This window comes from Sarcophilus harrisii, chromosome 3 (genome assembly GCF_902635505.1).
Source record: "Sarcophilus harrisii chromosome 3, mSarHar1.11, whole genome shotgun sequence".
In the NCBI taxonomy this organism is placed as follows: Eukaryota; Metazoa; Chordata; class Mammalia; order Dasyuromorphia; family Dasyuridae; genus Sarcophilus; species Sarcophilus harrisii.
The window spans coordinates 557,198,259-557,223,243 of NC_045428.1; the positions used below are offsets into that span (position 1 = coordinate 557,198,259).

The window sequence follows — 24,985 nt, forward strand, 5'->3', positions numbered from 1 at the left end:
AAAACCCCCAAAACAATAAAAAATTTATATCTATACCAAAGCATTGTTTTGAAATAAATTTCTTTATAATTTATTATCAGTAAATGTTTCAAAATTTCATTTTGGTCATGTAATATTTTCTCAGCTGAAAAGGAGCCATGAGTGGGAAAAGTTTCAGAAGCTCTACTCTAAACAGCTTCTTTTGCCATCCTTTTTAGTACCAGTTGAAATTTCACTAATTTCCCAACCTTCCACCCCAATCTTCCAACTCACTGAAATGATGGGATAGTTGGAGTATTTCTTGTTCACCATTGCCAATTCCAGTCTCTCTATCTTCATCAGTCAGTAACCTCTCCTCCTTTGAGGTTCATTTAATCCATATCTACCATCTAATTGGGATTTTGGTAGCTATTATCTATAGATTTTCAGGATACTCATCTTCTTTCCTTAATGAATTCATTTCCTGGCTCACAGTCTTTCTTCCCCCATTCCTGCCCTCACACTAGGGAACTTCAACATAAAATTGACACTTCCTCAAATACTCTGATCTCCCAGTTCTTCAACTTAGTTGATATAAGTATAGGAAGTAATGATACGAAGACCAAGCATTACAACGCCAGGATTAAAACATAAGGGGATAGTGGATAGAGCAATGGACTGGAATCAGGAACTCTGAATTTAAATGCAGCCTCAGACACTTACTAGCTATGTGACTGTGGGTAAGTCATTTAACCCTGTTTGCCTTAATTTTCTCATTTTATAAAAAGTAAAAAGGAAATAAGCTAGAGCTAAGAAACCACTCCATTATCTTTGCCAAGAAAATCCCTAATGTGGTCATGAAGAATCGGCCATGACCGAAATGACTGAACATTTTATATAGTAACATATAATCTATAACATAGCAATATATAGTCACAAAATAACAAAGGGTTTATTAGAAAAGGACTCGGGACAGAATCTTGGGGAATAGTGGAGATGAGTGATTGCAGGATCAAAGTTGTGACCATCTCTATATGTAGCTGTGGCAGGGGCTTCACAAACCATATTTATAGGAGTGCATATTCCAGGGGAGAGGATGATTATGGTACAGGTTTTTAGAAATAGTCACCCTTTGGTAACCTAGAACCTTTCTAAGGAACTCAAGTCATTGATGCAATGACTTGGAATGATAATCATAAGAAAGAACTTCATTCTTTCAAGGAAAAACCCAGTGCCTCCCTCAACTTCCTGCCATTCTAATTGGATTTGCTTCTTAGGAACTCCCACCCATTGTCCTTGAGGGACTAGCCTTCCTTTCATATGACAGCCTTTCAAAGACTAGAAGAATTACAGAATTGGGATCATCCTGTCTAACCCATGTCCAATCAGAAACCTCACTACAACTCGGTTATCAAGTGGCTGATTGGGCTTTGCTCTTGCATCCCCACAGAACCTTTCCTTCTCTGGACTTCATATTACCAGAATTCTATGAGAATAGACATCCTGCCCTGGTTGCTGGGGCTTCGTGGTGATCAACGCCACCAACCTCCAAGATCAAGATCCCCAGTGTTGAGAAGGATGGGGAAAAAGATATTCTTCTATTCCTCCTCTGCCTTGCCTGCCATTCCTGCTCCTGCCCCTGCTCCTCAGTTTCCTCTGCCTTCTGCGCTTTTCATTCTATCCCTCATTAATTTCTTCATTTTCCAAAACTCCCCCAAAGGATTTTATAGCTGGAGCTTATGCGGTTGTTTTCCTGGGCTTGGTGCAAAAGGGACTCAGGGATTAAAGAGGGGAAGGATACAGCTCGGACTGAGGCATTTTTGCAAATTATTTTTCCTGTTTTCCTTGATGGACATGTATGACATACATCTTTCATATGCATGTGTGACTCTGCTTAGAAAAATTTAGGGGACTCTAAGAAACCAGCCAACCAATGCACATTTATCCCCCCCCACTTTGAGTGCCCACCCCTTGCTATGGAGTCCTCTAGAACAATAAGGACCACTGGCCCCCCCACAATTTTTTTTTTGAAATTCAGTGCATGCATAACCAGCCCAGGTCAAGCTTTACTCCTTAGAAAAAGTAGCCTCAAGGTACCCTTAGCTGTTTTCTCAGAAGTACATGTGGCTTTTAAACCTAACTCTACCACCTCCTTTTATCTCTCCTCACACTGGCTTCTAAAGGAAATAAATCTAGAGAAGGCATTCCTCACCTGAGGTCTGTAGACTTTAAAAACATTTTTAAAAAAATAACTATATCAATGTAATTGGTTTCCTTTGTAATTCCATGTATTTTTTATGCATTTAAAAATACTCTTCTGAAAAGAGGTCTTCACCAGATGACTAAAGGGGTGTAGGATGCAAAAAAGATTAAGAACTCCTGGCCTAGGGTATGAATAATTTTTAATGTAGCTAATAAAATGCATAACTTTCTTTGACTGCCTCTTGGCTTTATTCCAACTTAAACTCTCTCCTCATGGAGTTTTGGGCTCTGTTCTTTGCAGGCTCACTCTGCACATCTGTAGACCAGTAGACTCATGGTTGATGGCTGTGTAGTTTATTTAACAAAGAGTTAAGTCACATGGAAAATAAAAGTAAGCCAGTTGCTTTGATTGGCAGCCAAGAAGAAATAAAGTAAACATTTCCCTTTTCCATGCTCTTCTCTTGATCAGAGGGAAAAACAGGATATGGATGATAGGTTGAAAATAGGGGAATTTTTTTTCCCCACTGGAGAAGGTGAAAGGAGAAAAAAAGCTGTTGAAAACAGGTGGTTCCAAGGTCTGTTTTTCCTGACCACCTCACTCTGATTGGCTCAGACCTGTGCCCACTTCAGGTCCAGTATGTTCTTGCCTCCTTCCTATAATATCTCCCTTGTCTCTGTCTCTCCATCTGACACTGAGGGCTTCTCTGTAGCCGCTTTGTAAGACTTTTATCTAGAAGTTCATTCAAAATAGAAATCCTAGGAACTTAAAGGTTCTGGGCAATTACTTTGAGTTCCCCCCAAGTCTTCATGGTGACAATGCTAGAAGTGACAATTCCACAGGGAAGCTCTAAGTTACCTTAGATTACCAGAGGAATTACCTAAAGTACATAGGTCAATGCAATTAGATTTTTTTTTGCATTTTTTAATTGAAGCTTTTTATTTTCAAGACTTATGCAAGGATAATTTTTCACCATTGACCTTTGCAAAACCTTGTGTTCCAATTTCCCCCCTTCTCCTCAACCCCTCCCCTAGATGGCAAGTAATCCAATATATGTTAAACATAGTAAAATATATGAAAATCCAGTATAGGCATATATATTTATACAGTTATCTTGCTGCATAATAAAAATCAGATCAAAAAGGGGGAAATAAGAAAGAAAATAATATTCAAGCAAAAAATAACAGAAAGAGTGAAAAAGCTATGTTATTGTAGAGGACTGCTTGCCATCTGGGGGAGGGGGCAAAGGGAGGGAGGGGAAAAATCGGAACAGAAGTGAGTGCAAGGGATAATGTTGTAAAAAATTACCCAGGCATGGGCTCTGTCAATAAAAAGTTATTAAAAAAAAGCTATGTTTTGATCCACACTCAGTCCCCACAGTCCTCTCTCTGAGGGTAAATGGCTCTCTTCATCACAAGATCATTGGAACTGGCCTGAATCATCTCATTGTTGAAGAGAGTCAGAATTGATCATCTTATAATCTTGCTGTTGCTGTGTACAATGATCTCCTGGTCCTGCTCATTTCCCTCAGCATCAGTTCATTTAAGTCTCTCCAGGCTTTCTGAAATCCTCCTGCTGCTTGTTTCTTACAGAACAATAATGTCCACAACACTCATATGCCATAACTCATACAGCCTTTCTCCAACTGATGGAATATAATTAGATTTTAAAGGAGAAAGAGATCAGAGTGGGCCCTGGCAGACATGAAAAGCTTCATGAATGAGCTGGGACTTAAGCTAAGCCTTAAAGGATGGGAATTGTTTGAATGGAGAAGATGTAGGACTATATGTCTTTTCCTTGTCTGCTCCCCCTCCACCCAGTTACCAGAGCTCTTCTCTAAGGCAATATTCGATTTATGCTGTATGTATCTTGTACATCCCAGTATAAATATACATGTGTGTATACACATTTACACACATATGTGTGCATACACACTCATGTGTATATGTGCACATATATGTATATACACACATTGTTATTATATATACATATATCTTCATTAGGATATAAATTCCTTGGAGAAGGACTGTTTTTTGCTTCTTCTTGTATCTCTAACATAATATAGTTCCTGGTATGCAGTAAATGCTTAATAAATGCATACTGATTAATTTATCAATTTGTGGACAGTGAGGAATTCAATTCAATTGATAGGATCATAGATATAGAGCTGAAAGTTATCTCAGAAGTCATCTAGCTTAGTCCTCTTGTTTACAGCTGAGGAAACCGAGATCCAGAGAAAGCCTTGGTCAAAATCATGTAGGAAGAGTCAGAATTTAATAATCATCAGGAGGTTCAAAATGGCTCTAGTACACCTCTGAGAATGGTAATTCTTATTTTGGGGTCTATAAACTTGTTTTAAAATTACCTTAATATATTTAAATGTAATGTATCTAAATACATTATTTTATAGAGTAATTTGTATATTAATATAGTATTAATTTGTACGCTATTAAGTATGTATATATATTCATATCAATTAATATTAAATAAAATGTATTAAATGTATATGTTATATAAAACAGTGAACATCATATCATAGAAATAAATTATATTATATATTTAGATATAGTCACATGTTTATTTCAAATATAATATATTGAAATATAATTTTAATATATTTAAACATTATTTATTTCCTTTATAATCTTCTGTATTTTGTTCATTCATTGAAGAACTTATTTGAAAAGGGATTCATAGGCTTCTCCAAATTGCCAAAGAGGTCTAGGACACAAAAAATGGTTTAAAACATCTAAATAAGAATAAGGAGCTAACTATAATTTGATTGAATTTAATAGGAATAAATGAAAGAGTTGAAGCAGTCTGGTGAGGTAGATGGAAGATTGATCCGAACCACCAGACAACTTTCTAATATGGGAAGATGCAGAGTGGGCATTGATTTGCATTGGTAGAGACAATTTCATAATCAGGAGTTATTTCTAGTTCTATACCAATGGAAGTGCAGGACTGGTCCCTTACCTCTTTCCTAAAGGTAAAGAACTCCATTGATGAGTTCATAGAATCACAGGATCTGAGCTAGAAGGGACCTCATTTTCTCCAGAAATAAAAAAAAAAAAGTTGCCCCCAACACACTTTTATATTTAATTTGCATTATTAATATTTTCTCTATCACTTTCTTAAGTCTAAATAATCAACTAATCAATCAGGCTCTGATCCGAAGCATTTGCTAATTTCTGAAATGTAATTGTTCAGATTGAAAATTTAACAACTAGCTCTTCTGTGTCTTTTTAGAACTGGTTCCAGTACCCCAAGTCCTATCCAAATGTGAACAAGAATTTTCTGTAAAGACTTTTCTGTAAAGTCTGTTATCCAGACTTCTCTTGAAGATCTTCAGGGAAGAGGAGCTCACCATCCTTTCAAGATATCTGATTCCACTTTGGGGAAGCTCTACACAATAAGACATTTCCCCCTTTTTCAGTGGTTCCTAAAAATTTTTATTCCTTGAGCCCCTTTCAACAATAACAAAAATGTCTTATGAACCTCCAGTAAATTTAAATATACTAATTAAAATACTGTTTTAGATATAATTGTTGTGTTTAAAACAAATGCAATTAGTAACAATTACAATTGCACAAAAGCACCAAATTAAAATTTATTTTATATAATTATAAAACTCTAAATATAAAATATAAAACTTGACTTGTAAAGTGATTATAAATATTTTGTGTGGACATTCTTTTTTTATTATTTAATAGCCTTTTATTTACAGGATATATGCATGGGTAACTTTACAGCATTAACAATTGCCAAACCTCTTGTTACAATTTTTCACCTCTTACCCTCCACCCCCTCCCCTAGATGGCAGGATGACCAGTAGATGTTAAATATATTAAAATATAAATTAGATACACAATAAGTATACATGACCAAAACGTTATTTTGCTGTACAAAAAGAATCAGACTCTGGAATATTGTACAATTAGCTTATGAAGGAAATCAAAAATGCAGGTGGGCATAAATATAGGGATTGGGAATTCAATGTAATGGTTTTTAGTCATCTCCCAGAGTTCTTTTTCTGGGTATAGCTGGTTCAGTTCATTACTGCTCCACTGGAAATGATTTGGTTGATCTCGTTGCTGAGGATGGCCTGGTCCATCAGAACTGGTCATCATATAATATTGTTGTTGAAGTATATAATGATCTCCTGGTCCTGCTCATTTCACTCAGCATCAGTTCGTGTAAGTCTCTCCAGGCCTTTCTGAAATCATCCTGTTGGTCATTTCTTACAGAACAGTAATATTCCATAATATTCATATACCACAATTTATTCAGCCATTCTCCAACTGATGGACATCCCTTCAGTTTCCAGTTTTTAGCCACTACAAAAAGGGCTGCCACAAACATTCGTGTACATACAGGTCCCTTTCCCTTCTTTATAATCTCTTTGGGATATAATCCCAGTAGTAACACTGCTGGATCAAAGGGTATGCACAGTTTGATAACTTTTTGAGCATAGTTCCAAACTACTCTCCAAAATGGTTGGATTCGTTCACAACTCCTTGTGTGGACATTCTTTAAGAATTAAAAGAAGCAACCTAACAAGACCTCATACACTCACTTTATATTAAATTTCTTAACTTTGCAAATTTTATTGAATATAGGTAACTTTAAAATATTTTATTTTTTTCAATTACATATAAAAACAAATGTTAGACTTTGGTTTTTATTTGAGTTCTAAAATTCTCTCCCTTTTTTCCTTTCCTCCTCCTTCATTGAGAAGGTGAGCAATTTAATAAAGTTATTACATGTGCAGTCATGTAAAACATATTTCCATATAAATAACATTTTTAATTAAATAAATTACAACTTGGAAGATGTTTAATATAAGACAACAATAATATATAAACTTCATTTTAGTGTTGGACTTTTTATGTGAATAAAGTCTTGCAATATACAGTTTAACACTAGGTAAACGCTGTCTAAAATCTGATTCAGCATTGCATTTATCTCTGTATTTTGATTTAAAACAAGATTAAAGTGAAAATGCTCACTCACACAAATATGTGGTGGGAATGGGAGGAGAATTTTAAAAGCTTTCTTGCTGGGACATAGAAATTCATCTTTTTATTTTTAGCCACCTAACCAAATGACACAAATTAATAGCTATATTCTTCTATTGACTAACGACAAGCATTATATTAAATGATAAATGTGTTTGAAGTTCAGTTGCTTATACTGCTTTGTTTTAAACAAAATTTGAATAAAATCAATCTTTGTAGGTAAAGAATCTCTTCAGATGTGACTTTCTTCTTTTCTTCTACTGGAACACCTGTTACACTCTTACAGAATCTCTACTGGACACATGATTAATATTGTCCACTAGTTCATTTCAAAATCTATCAGATAGAAAATAGTATCAAATATAAAGGATTTACATAAATTGAAAAATAGTCTTAACCCTGCAATAAGATGTAACATAAGGTTTGTCTGTGATGGTTTCAAGTTAGCTTGTAGTGCACGTGCCTGGAGATCAAGGTCTTCAAGCAGCCTGACATTTGTACTGCAGGAACCAAACTTTCATAACATCTTGATAACATGATGATACAGCTGATTAGGTATAATTACAGGTAACAGGAATAAAGGAGCTTTTTTGGTACAACAGAATGAAAATGAGGCTGTGTGAATCTGATCCTCTGTTGAGAATAAGTTCGTGCTCAAATGTTGAACCCTTGTGGCAGTTTGGAAACAATTTGAAAACAAGTTGAGAAACTGTAACAACAGATTGGATGTAGTCAGAGGCAGTCAGAGTTTAATATAACTGCTGCATAAATACCAAAATCATTGTGTCCATAATCATTATGATTTTGAATCATTGCAGAAATATACCTATATGCTCCAAGCACGCTTATCTTTGTTATCACAAAGGGAAATGGATGTGTGTGTGTATGTATGTGTGTATATGTGTGTGTTTACAACAATTATTTACTGCTCAAGGCGACATTAAAGAATTTTTAAGGCAAATTCCTTGGACTACAATCTTAGACTTGGAGGTTTGCAAATTCAAAATGGGAATCACTGCTCTTTGCAACATTTACCCATTTTCCTAGTTCTGTCCTCTGGGACAAAGTAAAATAAATCTAATTCATTCAAATACTTCCAGGTCATATACTTGCCAACAGCTCTCATGCTCTGCTCTCAGTCTTTTCTTTCCTAGGCTAAATAACCACATTTCTTCAACCAGGCTTTGCTTAGAGATTTCACTGAGGGGGAACCCACTGCTTCCTAACCTTTCTTCTAAAACAGCCCATTATTCTTTTGTTGGGAAGTTTTCCCTTATATCAATCCTAAGTTGTTCTTCTTGTGTCATCTATCCAGTTATACTAGTTCTTCTATCCTTTGACACCAAGCCAAACAAATCTATCCTTTTGTCCACATAGCAGCTTTCAAATATTTGAAGATAGCTCTCATGGCAGTTAGGTGACACAGTGGATAGAGTGCCAGACTTGGAGTCAGGAAAAATCTTCTTCCCGAGTTTAAATCCAGCTTCAGATACTTACCAGTTGTGTGATGCTGGGCAAGTCACTTAACTAACTTTGTTTACCTCAGTTTCCTCATCTGTAAAATGAGCTGGAGAAAGAAATGGTAAACCTCTCTCATACCTTTGCTGAGAAAAGCCTAAATGGGGTTACAAAGAGGTAGACAAAACTAAAAAATATTTATACAAGGAAATCATGACCCTACTCTTTTCCTGTCCAAGCTAAAAAAAATCCTCATTTGCTTAAACAAATCCTCATATGATAGAATCAAAAAGACCTTGATGATCAAAAGGATGATGGTCCTGGTTGTCCTTTAAATATTGTCTGACTTGTCAATATCCTTTTTAAAACAGGGAAGCCAAAACTGAACCTCATTCTCCAAATGTGGTATGATCAGGACAGAGTATAGCAATAGCATTCCCTCTCAAATCCTGGATTCTGCACCTCTCTTAATTAAGTCTAAAATTATATTAGTTTTCTTGGTTGCCATATCACATTATTGACTCATATTGACTTTGCAGTCCACTAACTACCCTTCCCTTTGCCTTCCATTTTGTGTTTGTAAAATTGATTTTTTTTTACTCCTTATTAAATTTCATTTTACTAAATTAGTCTCAAAATATAATTTTGTACATAAAGCACCTTATTTACTCCCCCCTTTTGGGGGGAGAAATCCTATACATGAGCCATAATTAAAATCATACCAAGGACATGCTGGGGATGGGAGTGAAGAGAAAGGCAATGAGCTGAAAAGCATGAAAATGGGGACCTAAATCCTTCTCATTAAAGGCCAGGATTAAACCCTGTCCAAACTACATCCTGGGCACAGAACAGGGAGTTTTCATGGTACCCCAGTCTCTTTGATTTCTAGCAGTGTGGCTCCTCTTGAAGTTAGATTTGAAAATTGAAATTTTCCCTTTTCTGTTCTTGAGTGACTTCTCCCGGTCTTTACAATCTCAGTATTCAGTAACAGGGACTCTTGCAATCATGTCAATCATTTTTTCAGTACTTAAGGATGTAGTTCACTAGGCTTGCTGTCCTGATTTCTCTTACTAAGTCTTTCCTTATACCTAATATTCATTCCCTCTTTACTCTGTCTGTGACTACAAGACTATTACCAATGTAAAAACCATTCTCCTGGAGAGATAAAACAATACAAATTATTGCAAGCAGCTCCTTCTTTTCTTTGTATCTGGCATCATCCTAAGCCCCCTAAACAGGGGTCCTAATCTTCCTTTGATTCCCCCTTTCCACTTCCAAATAGCTTTAAAATACTCCTAAACTAGTTCAAAGTTTCCCCCTCCTCTGGAGTTCTTGAGGTGGAGGTTTGATGAGCACTTATTGGGTATGTTTGTATAAGGGATTCTTGTCTAGTTAAGGAGGCAATATAGTACAGTAGAAAGAGCATTCATTAGCTTTAAAGTCAGCAAATTTAGATTCAAATTCTGCTTCAGAAACTCACTATCTGTGTGATTGTGGCTAAGTAATTTCTCTCTCCTGGACCGCAAAACTGCAAATCTTTGATTCTGTTGTCACAGAGGGTCTCTTCTTGTATTGTGATTTTCGGTTGGGTCAGGGGACTTTTTGTTCTTCTGATATCACATGGACAAAACACTCCAGCTATATATGGCAACAGCCACGGACACCTTTTGTCAGGTTTATGATGCTGATGCTGAATAGAACATCACTAAACTCACGAGTATTTGTCACTTTTAATCTGAGTACAGATCCCAGCACAAGCTGCCTTTTTGTTCCCTAAATCTGGTTAGTATCCAACTTGAGTGTGGCCATAATCACATTCTCACTTTTATTTCTTTTTATCATCATGGCTCTCCTGCTGAAGAGGATGAAGAAAGCTTTGCTGATTAAAAATGAATAAAACATCTCTCTCTGCGTTGAAAGGTAGAATCAAGGCAACATTGAAATATTTTTCAATAGGTCTATAATCTCCTTCATTGTTGTGGGGCCTCCCTCCACCTGTGCAGATTGCCATCTCTCTTTCTCATTTTGTGTACTTCTCACCCACACCGTTCCATAAATCCTTTACAAAGGATATTTTCAGTATCATGGAGTTCTTCCTCTGTTTTTTTAAAAAAAATATTTCTTGTATAACAGTGTAACATTCTCTTAGTAACAAAGAGAATAAACTTGTATGATATATGGGAAAACCATTTTCCTTTCCAGTCCCATATACTTTTGATGATAAATTTTGCACCAATTATTGAGTAACAGTTATCATTGGTCATTTTGTTGTTGTTGTATGGTTATACTGGAGGAAGGGAATATTTTCATACATAAGACATAATGTTTTTTGGGTTTCGGGTAAGGTAATCAGGATTGAGTGATTTGTCCAGAGTCACACAGCTAGTATCGACTATCTAAGGTCACATTTGAACTCAGGTTCTCCTGACTCCAGGGCAGGTACTCTAATTACGGTGGTACCAATTGCTCCTCCCCATTCCTCACCATTTATACTATATTCTTCTTGACCTCTTTAAAGACTTTGATACTGTCCATCCCCATCTCCTCTTGAATACTCTCTCCTCTCCAGATTTCTATGATGATATTTCTCTCATTCTCTTCCTACCAGTGTGACTTCTCCTTAGGTTCCTTAACTGGATCTGCATACAGATCATTCCCACTAACCAGGTATGTCCCTTTCTAAAAATATGAAATCCTTAAATTCTATCCACATCCAGAAAAAGAACTATAGAGTCTGAATGAAGATCAGAGCATTCTATTTTCACTTTTTTGCGTTTTTTTTCCCTTTTATCTTAGTCTTCTTTTCCAACATGACTAATGTGGAAATATGTTTAATTTAATGTACACGTATAACCTATATCAGATTGATTGCTATCTTGGGGAAGGGAGAGGGGAAATAAATAGGGAAAAATATGAAACTCAGAATCTTATAAAAATGCATATTGAAAACTGTCTTTACAAATAATTGGAAAAATACTATTAAAAATAATATGTGGACCTGAGTATGGATCACAACATAGCATTCTCACTCTTTATTTTGTTTGCTTGCATTTTGTTTTCTTTCTCATTTTTTTCCTTTTTGATCTGATTTTTCTTGTGCAGCATGATCATTGTGAAAGTATGCATAGAAGAATTGCCCATGTTAAACATATATTGAATTACTTGCCATCTAGGGGAGGGGATGGGGGGAAAGTAGGGAAAAATTTGGAATACCAGCTTTTGCGAGTGTGAATGTTGAAAATTATCCATGCATATGTATTTTTTACTAAAATTTTTATTTTCAAAACATATGCAGATAATTTTTTAACATTGATCCTTGTATAGCCTTGTATTCCAAATTTTCCACTCCTTCCTCCCACCCTCACCCCTAGATGGCAAGTAATCAAATATATGTTATACATGATAAATATATGTTAAATCCAATATATATAAATATAATTTGTACAATTCTCTTGCTGCACAAAAAAAGATCAGATCAAAAAGGAAAGAAAATGAGTAAGAAAACAAAATGCAAGTGAACAACAATAAAGAGTGTGAATGTTATGTTGTGATCCACAGTTAGTTTCCACAGTCCTCTCTCTGGGTGTAGATGGCCTCAGTCATGTCATTGTTGGAAAGAGTCATGGTCCATCAGAATCGATCGTCTGTAATGTTGTTGTTCATGTAAATGTTTTGAAAATAAAAAGCTTTAGTTAAAAAAAGAAGAATAAACAAACAAAAAAAGTAAATGAGCTCCTTGAGAACAGAGATTGACTTCCTTTTCTATTTGTGTCTCCAGACTTTAGCACAATGCTTTGCACATGAAAAGGCTATAATAAATTATTTTTTTTTCATTCATTCATTAGCAATTCTGTTCCATGAGCCCAGTACTACAGGGTATGCTCGGGGAACAGAATGCAGGGGAAACTCTCACACATCACAGCAACTTTTAAAGACAAACTCACCTCTCAGTGGGCAGTGTAGTGGGTACATTCTGGTCTTATTGAAGTCATGTCTGATTTTTCATGATCCCATTTGGTTTTCTTGGCAGAGATAGTAGAGTATTTGCTATTTCCTTCTCCAGTTCATTTTACAAATGAGGAAATTGAGGCAAGCAAAGTGAAGTGACTTGCCTAGGATCACACAGCTAGCAAGTTTCTTATCTCTGGTCACCAGGCCTTACTGTGGAGAGAGATCATAGGATACCTTGAGGAAACTGCTGGGGAGGGAAGATGGGAGGATCAATCTAGGGATTTGCTCACCTGGGGTATGGCTTCCTGGAAGGAGAGAATATTGTCTAGTAGCATGACACTGTCTCTCTGGATTTCCCTTCTATGTATCTGACCATTTCTTCTCTGATTCCTTTTTTTTATCTCTTCATCCATGTCATGCTCATCAACTATGAGTATCTCCCAAGACTGTCTTGGGCTCTTTTTTCTTTTTTTTTCTTCAAATACATATAAAAATAGGTTTCAACATTCACATTTTGCAAAACTTGTGTTCCAAATTTTTTTCCCTTTCCTCTGCCCTTCCCAAGACAGCAAGCAATTAGATATAGTTTGAATATATATAATTCTTCTAAATGTATTTCCATATTTATCATTCTGCACAAGAAAAATCAGATCAAAGGGAGAAAAACATGAGAAAGAAAAAAAGCAAGGAAATAAACAACAACAAAAAGGTGAAAATCTTATCCTTTGATCCAGATTCAGTCTCCATAGTTCTCTTTCTGGATGCAGATGGCTCTTTCCATCATAAGCCTATTGAAATTTCCAGGACCCCTTTTTCTCCATTTTATATGCTCTCCCTGGGTGATCTCATCAGCTCCCATATATTCAATTATCATCTCTATGCTGATGATTTCCTGATCTCTATATCCAGCCTTAATCTGCCTCCTAAAGTCACATCTCACCAGTTACCCTCTGGGCTTCTTGAAATGGATGCCACAGAGATGCCTCAAACCCAATGTGTCCAAAGCAGAACTCTACCCAACATCCCTATTAATTGAAGCCATCACCCTCTTCTCAGTCATCCTAACCCACAACTTGGAGTTATTCTTGATTCTTTATTTCCCCTACATATGCATTCTGTGTTCACATCCTATCCTTTCTACCTTCACAACATTTCTCACAACTCTTCTCTCTACTCACAAAGCTGCCATATTGGTGCAGGATCTCCATCCCTCCTTGGGCTGTGGTCATAATCTCCTCATTGATCTCCCTTCTTCAAATTTCTCCCCTTTCCATGTCATCTACACATACAGCTACCAAAGTGATTTCCCTAAAGTGCAGACTACTCCGTTACTTAATGAACTCCATTTGGGTTTTCTTGGCAGAGATACTGGAGCATTTGCTGTTCCCTTTTCCAGTTCATTTTATAGATGAGGAAACTGAGGCAAATAGAGTGAAGTGACTTGGCCAGGATATTCTCTTTTTTATCCTGCTTCTAAATCCCTTTGGACTGAGAACCAAGCCCCCTTTCCTGCTGTCTCAGTAGCCTGAGGTCCCCTCCCTGTAGAACAGTCCATCAACTCAAGGCCCACTTACCTTAGAATTTCCCTTCACAATGTCTGCCCCTCTTCCCTCATTGGGGAGTTCCTTCTGGGACTCCCATTTTGTAAAGGGGCAGGGGCTGATCTCCCTTTATTTTCCTAGGAGAACATATTGCCTTGAACCAGATACATTTATCTCTTTTCCCATTGCTACTCCTATTTTCCGTTCTCTTTTGTGTATTCATTTATTGGAATGTAAGTATCTTGAGGACAGGGACTATCTTCCTTTTTGCTCATATATTTATTTGTATCCACAACAGTTAGCACAGTGCCTGGCATAAAGCAAGTGCTTAATAAATGCTTATTGTAAAACTATCCGGTACTGGTTAAGAAACAGAAAGGTAGATCAGCAGAAAAGAGTAGACAGACAATACACAATAGTAAATGATTAGAGTAAACTTGGGTTGGACAAATGTAAAGATTTAAACTTTTGGGAGAAGACTATTTGGTAACTATTATATCATTTGATAAAAATTGTTGGGAAAACTAGAAAGTAGTCTGGCAGAAACTAGATAAAGATCAGTCTTAACATCATTTACCAAGATAAGGTCACAGTGGATACATGACCTAGATATAAAGGGAGATATCATAAAAAAATTAGAACATGAAATATATTGACCTATCAGACTTATGGATAAGAAAAGAATTTATGAATAAACATGAGTGCATTGTGAGATGCAAAATGGATAATTCTGATTACATTAAGCTTAAAAGGTCTTGTACAAATAAAACCAATGTAGTCAAAATTAGAAGGAAAGCAGAAAACTGGGGAAATTTTTATAGACATTTTCTTGGCCTCATATCTCAAGTATATGGAAATTTACTTGTCAAATTTAAAAGAATGAGTCATTCCCCAATTGATAAATGATCAAAGACAATTCCAATAGATTTAGGACAGAAAATGCCATTTGCATCCAGAGAGAGAGAGAGAACTATGGACACTGAATGTAGATTGAAACATACTATTTTTATCTTTTTTTTGTTTGTTTGCTTGCTTTTTCTTTCTTGTGGTTTCCCCTTTTGTTCTGATTCTTTTTTCATAACATGAATAATATGGAAATATGTTTAAAATGAGTGTGCATGTACAACCTATATCAGCTTGCTTGCTATCCTGGGGAAGGGATAAATAAGAAAGGGAGGAAGAAAAAAATTGGAACTCAAAATCTTATAAAAATGAATGTTGAATTTTTAGATGAAGAAATTAAAAACATTTCTAGTCACATGAAAAGGTGCTTTAAATCACTATTGATCAGAGAAATGCAAATTAAGACATCTCTGAGGTACCAGTACACACTTCTCAGATTGGCTAAGGTGACAGAAAAAGATAATGACAAATATTGGAGGGATGTGGGAAAACTGGGACACTAATGCATTGTTGATGGAGTTGTGAATGGATCCAACATTCTAGGGAACAATTTGGAACTATGCCAAAGAATTATCAAACTGCATATACCTTTGACCCAGCAATGTTTCTACTGGACCTGTATCCCAAAGAGATCTTAAAGCAGGGAAAGGGACCCACATGTGCAAAAATGTTTGTTGCAGCCCCTTTTACAGTAGCAAGAAACTGGAAACTGATAGATGTCCATCAGTTGGAGAATGGCTGAATAAGTTATGATATATGAATGTCAAGGAATATTACTGTCCTATAAGAAACGATCAGCAATATGATTTTAAAGAAGCCTGGAGAGACTTATATGAACTGATATTTTAACTTAAAGGGTTAATGTTGAAAAATTATCCATGCATATGTTTTGAAAATAAAAAAGTTTAATACAATTTTTTAAAATGAATGCTGAAAACTACCTTTACAGGTAATTGGAAAAATAAAACACTATTGATAAATGGTCAAAGAGTATAAACAGGCAGTTTTTGGATGAAGAGATCAAAACTATTTGTTGTCATTTGAAAAAATGCTCTAAATCACTGATGACTAGAAAAATGCAAATTAAAACAACTTTGAGATATCATCTCACTATTAGATTGGCTGAAATGATAGAAAAATGACAAATGTTTAGACAACGTGGACAAATTAGGACATTCATACACTGTTGGTGGAACTGTGAACTGATCCAACAATTTTGGAGAGCAATCTAGAATGACATTAAAAGAGTTATAAAACAGTTTTTATTTTTAGACCTAGCAATATCACTATTTTTTCTTTCCCAATTTTTTTCATTTTGACTATTTACCTATTTGTTTGTTTGTTTATTTAATTTTGTCTATTTCCCAAAGATTATTAATAAAAGAAGAGAAATAACCTATATGTTCTAAAATATTTATACCTGCTTTTTTGTGGTGGCAAAGAGCTAGAAATTCCCCAATTGGGGAATGGCTAAAGAAGTTGGGGCAGGGATATGGCAGGGATGGAATACTACTGTGCAATAAGAAATGATGAACTGGTTGATTTTAGAAAAACACAGAAAGACTTGCATGGAATAATGAAAAGTGAAATGAACAGAACCAAGGAGACCACTATATACAGTAACAGCAATATTGTTCAAAGGATAGTGGTGAGCAACCAAGTTATTCTGAGTATTACAAACACTCAAATCAGCAACAAAGATCTTAGGAAGAAAAATGCTATCCATCTCCAGAGAACGATTCAACTCCAAAGAACTGATAAATAGAAGTATGCACAGTATGGCTTTACATATATTTCTAAATTTGTATCAAATGGTGGTCTTCTCTAGTGAGCAGTGGGGAAGGAAAGAGGGAAGGGGTCAGTTTGGAACTTAAAACACAACAGCAAAATAAAAAAAATAAAATGTTTATTCTCTTCCTGGAATATATCATTGTTAATCCTATTCTTTGTAACCTCATTTGGGGTTTTCTTGGCAAAGATACTGGAGTGATTTGTTATTTTCTTCTTTCTTTAGCACATCTTTTTTTTTTTTTTAAACAGTGACTTACCCAGAGGCACACAATTAGTAAGTGTGTGACAATGGATTTGAACTCGGGAAGATGAGATTTCCTGACTCCAGGCCTGGAACTCTAGCCACTGCTCCACTAGTTCTCTGGTGCCTTATAAGTGCTTAGATTGAGTAAATGGATGGCCATATGGCAAATCTGCCAGTGATAAAGATGAAAGCTAATAAGGTGTATTGATGAATATTTTTCTATCAGTCAGTCAACAAGGACTTATTAAGTGCTGTACTGTACTAAATACTTTTGGCACAAAGGAAGGCAATCATATGGCTCCTGCAGCTAGGAACCCCCAAGAAAGAAGCAAAGGCTGAAGACATAAGCAATAAAATTTCCTTTCTAGAGCTTTTAATGGTAGACTTTATCTTGCTTGGGGCTTATGGGCCAACTGTCTGTGCTATGAAAGTGTCAGCGTCCCTTGATCAGGGGGGATTTGAGAGAGAGCAGCACAGAAAGGCTTCCCAAGTTTCCTCTCTCTTACACAGAAAGTGACCTTGAGGGATGTTTTACCAGTTTTCCCACTTCATGGGGATTCTAGGGCAATGATCAGTTGGTAGGGGGGAAGACTCAGTTTTTGTCTCTGCTCCCAAATCTAAAGTTCACTCTCTTTGAGCATTGCACCTGGATGAGAGGGGCAAGAGTTAGAAATCCTAGTTAGAGTGGGGAAGAAACTCAGGTTGTCGTATCCAATTTTTGCATTTTTACAATTGAGGAAACTGAGGTTCAAGGAGATGCCTTTTTTCTTGCTCATGGTCACATAGGTAGTGAATATCTGAGATGGAACAGGAGTGATCTTTTCACTGTAGCACAAAGCGGTCTCCTCCCTCTCCCCTTCCTTCTTCTTCTCCTTTTCCTTCTCTTCTTCCTCCTCTTCTTTTTTCTCCTCCTCTTCCTTTCCCTCCTCCCTTCTCTCTTCTTTTTTCCTGCTCTCCGTCTTTCTCTCTCTCTGTTTCTGTCTCTGTCTGTCTTTCTGTCTGTCTCTCTGTCACTCTGTCTTTGTCTCTCTTTTTCTTTCTGTCTTTCTTTGTGTCTGTCTGTCTGTCTCTCTCCTCTTTTTTCCTTCTCTTCTCCTCCCTCAACATCATCAATTCCCATGTGCTCAATTACCATTCTTTTCCTGCCCTGACTCTTCATCTGGTTTTAAAAAATGTTCCATTGTTACCAGCACAGTCCTCTGGCCATCTGCCTGTTCTCCTTTATGCTTTAATACTTGACTGACCTATCTCCATGGATTTAATTATCATCTCTGCGCAGATAATTTCCAGATCCATATCTCTAGTTCAAGTTTCTCCTCTAAGCTCTAGTTTCATACCACCGATCAGACATCCCCAAATGGATGTCCCGTAGGTGTCTCAAACTCATCACCCCCAAACCCCAAGAACTCACTGTCTTTCCCCCCAGACTTATCCCTGGGCTCTTCTTTCATCCTCACCCCACTCTCTGTATTTAATTAGTTTTGTCGATTCCACTTACCCAACATTCCTCACGTCTGTTCAATTCATTCACACAACTGTCATTCAAACTCATCTCTTCTCACCTGGAATATTGAAATAGCCTCCCAAATGGGTCTTGCTGCCTCTAGTTTTTCCCCTCTCCAATCTGTCCTCCCTGTGGTTGCCAAATTAATATTCCCTAAGCAAACATCTGACCATTTTTATGAGACTAATTTATATATACATCAAGGGCATCTTTGAGGAGAGAAGAGGCAGGCTTTTATTAATGGTATTTCATAGGAAGCTACAATTAACTAAAATATGTAGGGAATGTGAGATCCCACTGTGATTATTATTTGTTGAAAATTAAAGAAATAATTTGAGTTGGTCAAGCAAAATACTTTCCTTCTGTCTCTTTATCTTGCAGCTTACAAACCAACCATCATCCTGACTGCCCTCATTTCATATTGCTTCCTACCCTTCTTCCTATCCCTGACCTTGCCTATCATAATCTTGGTTCTTACTCTAAATAAACCCTTTCTGGTTTGCCACATGACCTTGGATGAGATAGTTAAGCCTTGATTGCTCTACCTGTAAAATGGCTTATTACCCATTTCCTTCCTTACCAAGGAGTCTAGGTGATGCTGTGGCTAGTGCTTAGGTATACAGTCAAGAAGACTGGAGTTCAAATGTGACCTTGGACAGCAGTCAAGTTACTTAATCTCAGTCTGGCTCAGTATCCTCAACTATAAAATGAGAGTAATAATAGTGTGAGGATCAAATGAGAGAATAGTTGTAAAGTAGTTAGTATTGTACTAACTATTGCCTGTCATATAATGGGGGCCTGATAAATGGTTGTTCCCTTTCTTCCAACGTGAGCAAAGATGAACTCATGTGTGAGAATCATCTGGAGCTCTTTGGAAAGGAGACCACAGGTTTTAGAAATAGAGGGGTACCTACATATTCCCTTATTTTCTAAGAGAGTACAATTAGATGAATAGAGGTTAAGTGAATTGGTTCTCCAAAGTCTCACTGGCAATAAGAGGAGATAATCAGTTATGATTATTCTATTTTTATTGGAATTAACTAGTCCAACACAAAACTGGCTCTGGTCATAGAGGAGGGAGCAGGGAGGCAATAGAGGGCTGGAGGTTTTTTAGGAAGTAGTATATGTGGTCAAACTCTATTTAGGAGCTTTTGGTTCAGGAAGAGATTGTCTTCCTTTACCTGGTGACCTGGGGGAACCTGAAGGGGAAATTAGCTCAGGCAGTATATTTTTCTTTAGGAGGAAGAAAGCAGCAGAACTCTGAATGCTGAATCAAATGGAGTGACCCTTAAAGACTGGCTTCTCCCACTATCTCATTTTATCAGGAAATAAACTGGCGTCCAGAAGGGGGAAATTGCTTGCTGAAGACCACTCACCAATAAACAAGCTGGGATTCTAAAGCTTTACTTAGTCCTCTTCTCATTTACTCCCACTGGACTCACCACAAGAACCTGAGTTTCTCTCAAAACCCTGGATTTTAAACGCATTTCTTTGCCTTTATTAAGCCAAGAACCTCAGAGACTTTCCTTAATAGGAGTGGACATTTGATAAAGGCAAGAATGATGATGATGAATTAAGATAGAACCAAATACTGCCCAAATCATAGGAGTATTTGACTTTTAAATAGTAAAAGTTGCTCAAAGTGCCCATTCGGTTCATATTTTCATGGCATTGTGATTGTAAATAGTAAAAGAGGATCTGGGGGCCTGCTTTCCACCAATCACACCATGGAATTAGGATCCTAGTTTAGAGTGGCTGGACCAATGTCAAACAGCTATCACCTCAGAGAACAGTTGAGAAGTTAAGTCACTTTGTTGGCAAGTGTATGTCCCATTCTCTACCTGTTGACCTCCACCTTCATGTTTTATATATTTAGATTAAGAGCCAGGATTGTGATAGCTTCATCATTCACCCTCTGAGACCAGTATTGGCCAGGACAGTAACTTGATCTTTTGGTCTTCTTTCCTTTCTGCTATTATGATCACTGTGTATACCATTATCTTAGCTCTACTCCAATTAATCTGCTTCCTACAAGCCTTCTCATGTTTCTTGTAGTTGTCATCTATGATAGTAGAACCAGAAGGCATCTTAGGGGTCACCTAGTCCAATTCCCTCGTTTTACAGATGAGTAAACTGAGGCTTGGGGAGGTTGGGTGATTTGCCTCTGTTCACATAAATAGTAGGTGACCCAGTTTTAAATCAGGGTTTTTTTCCCTCTCGCCTGTACTGGTTATTGTGAAGCCAAAACATACTTGGCTCCCCCACAGTAAGGTAAGTCAAACCAGCAGATTAAGTGCCTACTGTGTACCAGGAGCTATGTTAAGTGCTAGGAACACACACAAAAACATTCACAACACATCCTTTGCTCTCTAGGAGTGCTCAGTAAAGCAGAGGAGACAACAGGAAAAAACAATGTACAAACAAGCTCTAGAGAGGGCGAATTGGAGATAATCAGCCAGGGAAGGCACTAGCTTTAAAGGGGATTGACAAAGGCTTCTTGTGGAAAGTGGGATTTGAAGGAAGCCAGGAGGCAGAGACAAGCATGGGAGAATTCTAAGCATGGGAGGCAGCCACGACAATGCAGAATGGGAGATGGACTGTCTTGCTCATGAAATGGCGAGGAGGCCTCTGTACACAGTAAGAGAAAGACATCAGAAAACTGGAAAGATAGGAGGGGGCCGGATTACGGAGGGCTTCCACCACCAAACTTTGGGATCGCATAAAGTCAAACAGGACAAGAACCAACAATCTGCTGGAAATCAGAGGACTATCTCTCCAAGCCTTTTTGAAATCATATTTTCAAGACAATGTGTTGATATTCCTCCTCCCTGCAGAGAGGGTGCTTTTTCTCCTGGGATCATCTTAATTTGGGGTCTGCTGACTCCCTGAGCTCACTTTTACCTTAAGCAATTGTGACTCACTCCCTAATTTCCCATTTCCTCTCTAGGGACCCAAGGCTCTGTTTATTTTTATCTCTGGAATGGAGCTAAGTTGCCAGGAAGATGATCTTATTCTATCCACGAGGGCCCTATCGATTTACTGCAGTGATAGAAAGGCTTGTGAATCCATCTGTGTAGGTGTTTGCTCCCCCTCATGAGACCTTCCCAACCCCATGTCTTGGTAGATTGTCTTTTGGAATTGCTGGAAGAAAAAAAATTATCACCTGGTGACCAATCGATTTATGAATTTTTCACGATTCATTTTTGTGTAACAACCCCAGGCAAGGCAAGGACTCTCATGATACATTTGTAAGTTGCTCAAAGCGAGGAAGAAGATGCGAGAGTGATTTGAATAAACAGGTGAAAGATAGGAATGGGGGGAGGAGCAAGGTTTGGCTCTGACATTTCAGGAGGAGGCAGGGATGGCCAAATCCACCTTTTACAGCATCCTAGAAAGAATGAACCAATCATAGAAGCTCAAGGATGGGTCTGCTATATAAGACACGAAAGAAAGAAAGAGAAAAAAGAAAGAAAAGAAAGAAAGAAAGAGAAAAAAGAAAGAAAGAGAGAGAGAGGAAGAAAGGAAGGAAAAGAAAGAAAAGGGAAGGAAAGGAAAGAAGAGAAAAGAAAAAAATTCCCTTGCTTTGCCCTCAGTCCAAGAGTAGTGCTGATTCTTCTTTTTCCTCCATCAGCAACATGAAGTCATGAGATTGTTAGGACTGGAAAGGACTTACTCTAAATTCTGGGATTTTAGAAGTAAAATGGGCCTTAGAAATCACTGGCTCTGACCTGCTTATTTTATAAAGGACACTGGGGTGCAAGGGGGATTTTCTGAAGGAGTGCAAGGAGCAGCACACTGCTACAAAGCATATCTCCTATTCTGCACCACATTCCCTCACCTCTCTACTGAGAGCAAGAATCATGGGAGCACAAGTCTAGGGTTTAAAAGTGTTTTTCTCCATTTCTATACTAATCATTGTATTTAGAGACTGGCCACATTTTAGTGTGGTCTTTCCTCCTAGTACAAAGTTTTGGGGGGCAGCTAGGTGGAGCAGTGGATAAAACACCAGACCTGGAGTCAGGAAAACCTGAATTTAAATCCAGTCTTACACTTATTAGCTGTGTGACCCTAGACAACTCACTTGAGCCTGTTTCCTCATCTGTAAGGTGGGATGGAGAAGGAAATAGCAAAACACTCTGCTATTTTTGCCAAGAAAACCCTAAATGGGGTCACAAACAATTGGGTATGACTTAATCAACTGAATAAAAAATAAATCTAGGTAGCACTGAGAAACTAAATATAGAGTTCAATCCAGCCTTAGATATTTACTAGCTATGTGACTTGATCTCCATTTGCCTTATTTTTTGGTAAATGGGGGATAATAATGGCATCCTCCTCCTACAGTTATTGTAAGAATCAAATGAGATGGCACATAATAAGCACAATTTAAATGTGAGCTCTTGTTATTATTTACACAATTGCAATCCCTGCCCTTCTAGTTCTGCTTCTTCCCTCTGCATTATTTATACCCATTTCCCCCAGTTTCTTGGAATTTTTTCTATTGGTCATTTCTTAGAGTGCAACAATACAATTTACAGCCAGATGCCATTTTTGTTCAGCCATTCCCCATCTCCATTGAGATGGTCCCTCTTACAGGATCTGCCATGGCTGTGCATTTGCTGTCTCTCCCAGGATCTTCCTCCTTGTCTCCTTCCACCCTTTGGAACTCCTTCTACCCTTTGGGGCTCAGCACTACGCCCTAAAAAGGATTCCCAATGAGCTCTTCAAAAACCTCCTTCTTTTGCAGAGGGGCATGTGGGACATTGCCTGAGGGCTGGTCTCAGAGTGAGGAAGGCTCCCTGGATGAGACCTTGAGACTCCCAGGTTCACCTCTCTCCCGCCGCAGGATATCAAAGAAATAATGTCCTTGAAGGTACTGATCACACGCATGCTAAAAGCACTTCTTAAATCAGTCTTTATTGCAGACAATAGCATAGCATGGGGTTCCCTGGGCCTCGATGCTGGATGACCGACCCACCCGTGGTCTGTGTCCCACAAGGTCATTGATTCTGGTTCCTGGGTAGCAGGGAAGAGGGCCAGGGATGGACAACACTCTGGTTCACCTTGAGCAGCAGAGGCGGCCTCTCTCCCTCGATCCGAGAGTCAGGTCACACAAATGGAAATTAATGATAAATGGTGGGGAAAAAGCACAGAAAATATATAAAATGGGGCCAAGATGGGAAAAGAGAGTGGCTGACTCAGTTTATCGTGTTGACATTACAAAAGAAAGCACATCATATCGAAAACAGTGATTATAAATGGGAATAAAATCCAACTGCATAGAAAAAAAGGCAAAACAAGACAGAATGGGAGGGAAGGGAGAAGGGCCCTCTCTCCTAGTTGCCTTCCCCTCCCTCTGGCCCCGGGAGTCTGTGGGTTTCATAGAAATTCTCTGTAGAAAGGAATGTCTGTGGTCTGCGTACTGGATGGCCTTTGACCAAGGTCTCGCCTCGTGATTGGCGGGGTTCCTCATAGAGGAAAAGAAGGTGTCTGTCCAGGGAATTTGTCCCACCCGATGTTGGTCCGAGCCGGGAACGTGGGCCCGACGCTTCCTTGAAAAGCAGATCCCATGGGTGGGGATGTCCAGACCCCGGCAGCCAAGCTGGAGGCTGTCCAGAGGAAGGGGCTAGTGGGCTCTGGCTGGACTGTGGAGGTGGCCCACTGGCAGTGGGTGGGCTTCTGTGTTGAACACCCAGTCTTCCAAGGAGAGGAGATCATCTTCAGAGAACAGCAAATAGAGGTACCTGCGCACCATGGGAGGGATAAGAAGAGCTTGTTAGTTGTTCATCCCAGAGCAGTGACTGCAACAAAGCCCTGGGTCCTGCTAGCTGTGGAGGCTGACCTGACTAGACCAGCATGGTGGGTGGGAGTCCTGGCAGGCAAACAGCTCAAGGGGGTGGAATTAAGCTGGAAACTGGTGTCCAGAGGTAAAGGAGGGTCACCATTCATGGACCCAGGGCTGAAGATATAGGGAGCTTATGGTCATGGGGAAGGCGTCCAACTCTTCTGAGAGATAGAAACTGTATCTCCCAGTCCCCCTGCCACTGTTCTCCATTGTATTTTCTTGGCAGAATGTTGGGAGCCAGAACCTTCCAACCAGGCTAGAATTAAAGACCACCAGGAACCCCAAAGTCAATCTTCCCAGAAGCTCATGGCTAGATTTTCTAGGCTAAGGACTTCTCATCTTACTCTGGGATTACTGACCTCATCTTCTCCCAACCTCCAGGCTCCCCATTCCATTCTAAGAGATTTACTTTCTTAAAATAAAATTTTAATTATAAAGTCATGAAATCCCAATAGTTGGAAGGGAAATTAGAGGCAATCTAGTCTCAGGCTATTGGACTTGGTGTTGGGAACCCTTGGTTCAACTCATTTCAGATCCTTACCTGGGTCACACACACACACACACACACACAC

At 38.2% G+C, this 24,985-nt stretch overlaps 1 protein-coding gene across 1 annotated transcript in view; it reads right to left on the reverse strand.

The window, feature by feature from the left end:
* Positions 1 to 23,466: 23,466 nt before the first annotated feature.
* The window catches only part of MAN1C1 (mannosidase alpha class 1C member 1), a 198,632-nt gene continuing 197,113 nt past the window's right edge, over positions 23,467 to 24,985 (reverse strand). The window contains exon 11 of the mRNA XM_031961530.1: positions 23,467 to 24,312. Within this exon, the coding sequence (XP_031817390.1) occupies positions 24,195 to 24,312 (118 nt within the window). The 3' untranslated portion in view covers positions 23,467 to 24,194. The remainder of the gene's footprint in view (positions 24,313 to 24,985) is intronic.